We start from the raw sequence: 4460 nt of genomic DNA on the forward strand, positions 1-4460 counted from the left end.
CCTGCCAGGACTTCTCCCTGCATTCCGCCCAGTGACATGGTTTATCTTCCGTGGCGTGGCAGCCATGAACCTATCTCAGGGTTTTGGTCTGGTCAAGGGGCGGATGGTTCATAATTCTGGACTGGGGCAATGTCATGGAGCTAAAAGGGCAAAAATACAGATAGCCTATTTCTTGAGCCAGAATCCTGTCAGGCTTGACTGAATGCAGTGGTTGATTGGAGTATTTAGGAATGGTTGCCAGCTGATCAGAGATAGGTATCATGTTCCCAATGCATACAGTCTCACACTCAGATACACAGCTCAGTTCACACAGTATACACCCAGAAACACTGTTGTACCCACTGTAAACCCAGTATACACTAAGAAACACAGTAGTACCCACTGTAAACACAGTATACACTCAGAAACACTGTTGTACCCACTGTAAACATAGTATACACTAAGAAACACAGTAGTACACACTGTAAACACAGTAGTACACACTGTAAACACAGTATACACCCAGAAACACTGTTGTACCCACTGTAAACACAGTATACACTCAGAAACAGAGTAGTACACACTGTAAACACAGTAGTACACACTGTAAACACAGTATACACTCAGAAACACTGTTGTACCCACTGTAAACACAGTATACACCCAGAAACACAGTATACACACAGAAACACAGTAGCACATACTGTAAACACAGTAGTACACACTGTAAACACTTTAGTACACACTGTAAACACTGTAGTACACACTGTAAACGCAGTATACACTCAGAAACACAGTAGTACACACTGTACACACTGTAAATACAGTATACACTCAGAAACACAGTAGTACATACTATAAACACAGTATACACTGTAAACACTGTAGTACACACTGTAAACACAGTATACACCAGTGTTGGGAAGCTACTCTGAAAATTTAGCTCACCAAGCTACCAATTACTTCACACTGGAAGAAGTTAAGCTACACTAAAGCTACTCTTAAACAAATATAGTTTACTTAACCTAAAGTTATTTAGAAAAAGTAGTTCACTACATCCAAACTACTTAGTGACATTTTTTATTTGATCCCCTGCTGATTTTGCACGTTTGCCCACTGACAAAAAAATTATCAGTCTATAATTTTAATGGTAGGTTTATTTGAACAGTGAGAGACAGAATAACAACAACAAAAATCCAGAAAAATGCATGTCAAAAATGTTATAAATTGATTTGCATTTTAATGAGGGAAATAAGTATTTGACCCCTCTGCAAAACATGACTTAGTACATGGTGGCAAAACCCTTGTTGGCAATCACAGAGGTCAGATGTTTCTTGTAGTTGGCCACCAGGTTTGCACACATCTCAGGAGGGATTTTGTCCCACTCCTCTTTGCAGGTCTTCTCCAAGTCAGTAAGGTTTTGAGGCTGACGTTTGGCAACTCTAACCTTCAGCTCCCTCCACAGATTTTCTATGGGATTAAGGTCTGGAGACTGGCTAGGCCACTCCAGGACCTTAATGTGCTTATTCTTGAGCCACTCCTTTGTTGCCCTGGCCGTGTGTTTTGGGTCATTGTCATGCTGGAATACCCATCCACGACCCATTTTCAATGCCCTGGCTGAGGGAAGGAGGTTCTCACCCAAGATTTGATGGTACATGGCCCCGTCCATCGTCCCTTTGATGCGGTGAAGTTGTCCTGTCCCCTTAGCAGAATAACACCCCCAAAGCATAATGTTTCCACCTCCATGTTTGACGGTGGGGATGGTGTTCTTGGGGTCATAGGCAGCATTCCTCCTCCTCCAAACACGGCGAGTTGAGTTGATGCCAAAGAGCTCCATTTTGGTCTCATCTGACCACAACATTTTCACCCAGTTCTCCTCTGAATCATTCAGATGTTCATTGGCAAACTTCAGACGGGCATGTATATGTGCTTTCTTGAGCAGGGGGACCTTGCGGGCGCTGCAGGATTTCAGTCCTTCACGGCGTAGTGTGTTACCAATTGTTTTCTTGGTGACTATGGTCCCAGCTGCCTTGAGATCATTGACAATATCCTCCCGTGTAGTTCTGGGCTGATTCCTCACCGTTCTCATGATCATTGCAACTCCACGAGGTGAGGTCTTGCATGGAGCCCCAGGCCGAGGGAGATTCACAGTTCTTTTGTGTTTCTTCCATTTGCGAATAATCACACCAACTGTTGTCACCTTCTCACCAAGCTGCTTGGCGATGGCCTTGTAGCCCATTCCAGCCTTGTGTAGGTCTACAATCTTGTCCCTGACATCTTTGGAGAGCTCTTTGGTCTTGGCCATGGTGGAGAGTTTGGAATCTGATTGATTGATTGCTTCTGTGGACAGGTGTCTTTTATACAGGTAACAAGCTGAGATTAGGAGCACTCCCTTTAAGAGTGTGCTCCTAATCTCAGCTCGTTACCTGTATAAAAGACACCTGGGAGCCAGAAATCTTTCTAATTGAGAGGGGGTCAAATACTTATTTCCCTCATTAAAATGCAAATCAATTTATAACATTTTTGACATGCGTTTTTCTGGATGTTTTTGTTGTTATTCTGTCTCTCACTGTTCAAATAAACCTACCATTAAAATTATAGACTGATCATTTCTTTGTCAGTGGGCAAACGTACAAAATCAGCAGGGGATCAAATACTTTTTTCCCTCACTGTAAATCTAAAATGTCATAGACAACAAATTGCAAGAACATATCACTCTGTAGTTAGACGTTAACAGAATGTGTAATTTATCCTATTAATCACAAAAACAATGTTTTAAGTTAAAATTAGGCAGGTCTGACACCAAAAAATAAAGGACATTATTGCTTATTTCACCCATTATTTATTTTATTTTTGCAAAAAGAGTTGTGTGTAGTTCCAGTAGTTAGCTACACCACTACATGGCAAAAAAGTAATTAAATACTGAAAACACTACAAATTACTGCAAAATGTAGTTAGTTGAACTACATGTAGTACACTGCTCCCCAACACTGGTATACACACAGTTTATACAAACACACAACAATCCATAGATCCATAACACTGAAAAGTCAATGACTGCAGACAGTGTTGGATCATAGGATACATGTAGGATAAAGCCCCCAAGGTAGAAGCTTAATCAATGTGGGAGGATCTTCAGTTACTGTGACCCTTGAGGGACAACATCATGTGTGAGTGAGAAGAGGTGGTGTGACCCACATCCAGGTTCATCAATATTGGGTAACTCATCTGCATCAGGACAAGACTCACGCCCACACGTCTCCCAGGGTGACTGAATTTCACCTCCACTGTTCTGTACTCCTCTACTGTCTGCTGCACACCTGCATTCTCTAGCAGTTTGTGTGTGTGTGTGTGTGTGTGTGAGAGAGAGAGAGAACCTTACAAATTATCAATGCAATTATAATGCATGAGTATAACATTGTAACATTGTAACTAAACTTGAATTGCACTGTGATCTGAGCCCCATGGCCATTGTAATCTCATAATATCGAGGAAGGCACCGTTAGAACAGTGTAATAACAGTCATTGTCAACAAACTAACTGGTTACCAAGGGGCTTGCGAACTTCAACACTAAATACAGCTTGGTAGTTTATTAAATTAATCTTCAATTAGGTTTCTTTAAAGCTACTCAAGTTGTCAACAATGGTTCATTCCATCATTGCGCTGTCTAGTTGCAGTATCTAGCAAGTGTTTGCAACGAAACTTGCGCAGGCCTAGCGCTGCAAACATAGACAGGGCTGCAAATGGCAATAGCTAGAGCGAGCAATAGGTTCCGTGCGTAAATGTTGAATGTATTGACCAACTGGCGCTTCCGAAGTGCGAGATGGTTCCTAATCGTGCAGTTTGTAGCTATACATTGCAATGCTATAGCGTGACAGTAAATATACCAAATCTAAAGACAAACGTCCCATCAATACACCTACCAACAGCGCTGTCAGACGCAGGAAGTAGCTATAGCTAGCTAACTGGTTCGTGCTAGCCCTAGCCACGGCCATTGCAGAAGTGCAGTGAGCAGATTGACTGTTTCTGTCTGGTTCGTTCAATGCTTACCGATGTGGTTATCCTCAATATGCACGATGAGTTCGGCCAACGATTCGAAGTGGAGTCCGCAACCACCGAATCTGCAACTGTTGGAGAAGAAGGAGGCAGCGGCGATGCCTGTCATGGTCTAAGCTACCTGTACATTGAATATGTGGGCTAGAGAGGGGAGCCAGCTACAGACACCAGCAGGCAGCTGCGCAAGCAGCTGGAGCGTAGTCAGGGGTGGGAGAGTGGAGCAAGGAAGGGCAAAGGGGCTATGCCGCGTTCAAATGCTAGTTGGAACTAGGAAACTCGGACATTTCGATTTGCTAATTTATTGAATGCGGCACGTGAATAACCACAACAACTTAGCAAGTCGAACATTTCCGAGTTTCCTAGTTCCGACTAGCACTTGAACGCGGCAATAGTGACAGTGACATCAGCATTACGTGTTGAGCAC

At 42.9% G+C, this 4460-nt stretch overlaps 1 protein-coding gene across 1 annotated transcript in view; it reads right to left on the minus strand.

Annotated features, from left to right (window-relative positions):
- LOC121558325 (juxtaposed with another zinc finger protein 1-like) overlaps positions 1 to 4199 on the minus strand; it is a 30728-nt gene extending 26529 nt beyond the window's left edge. The window contains exon 1 of the mRNA XM_041871725.2: positions 4031 to 4199. Within this exon, the coding sequence (XP_041727659.1) occupies positions 4031 to 4145 (115 nt within the window). The 5' untranslated portion in view covers positions 4146 to 4199. The remainder of the gene's footprint in view (positions 1 to 4030) is intronic.
- Between the last annotated feature and the right edge of the window lie 261 nt (positions 4200 to 4460).

Source organism: Coregonus clupeaformis, unplaced genomic scaffold, assembly GCF_020615455.1.
Source record: "Coregonus clupeaformis isolate EN_2021a unplaced genomic scaffold, ASM2061545v1 scaf0386, whole genome shotgun sequence".
In the NCBI taxonomy this organism is placed as follows: Eukaryota; Metazoa; Chordata; class Actinopteri; order Salmoniformes; family Salmonidae; genus Coregonus; species Coregonus clupeaformis.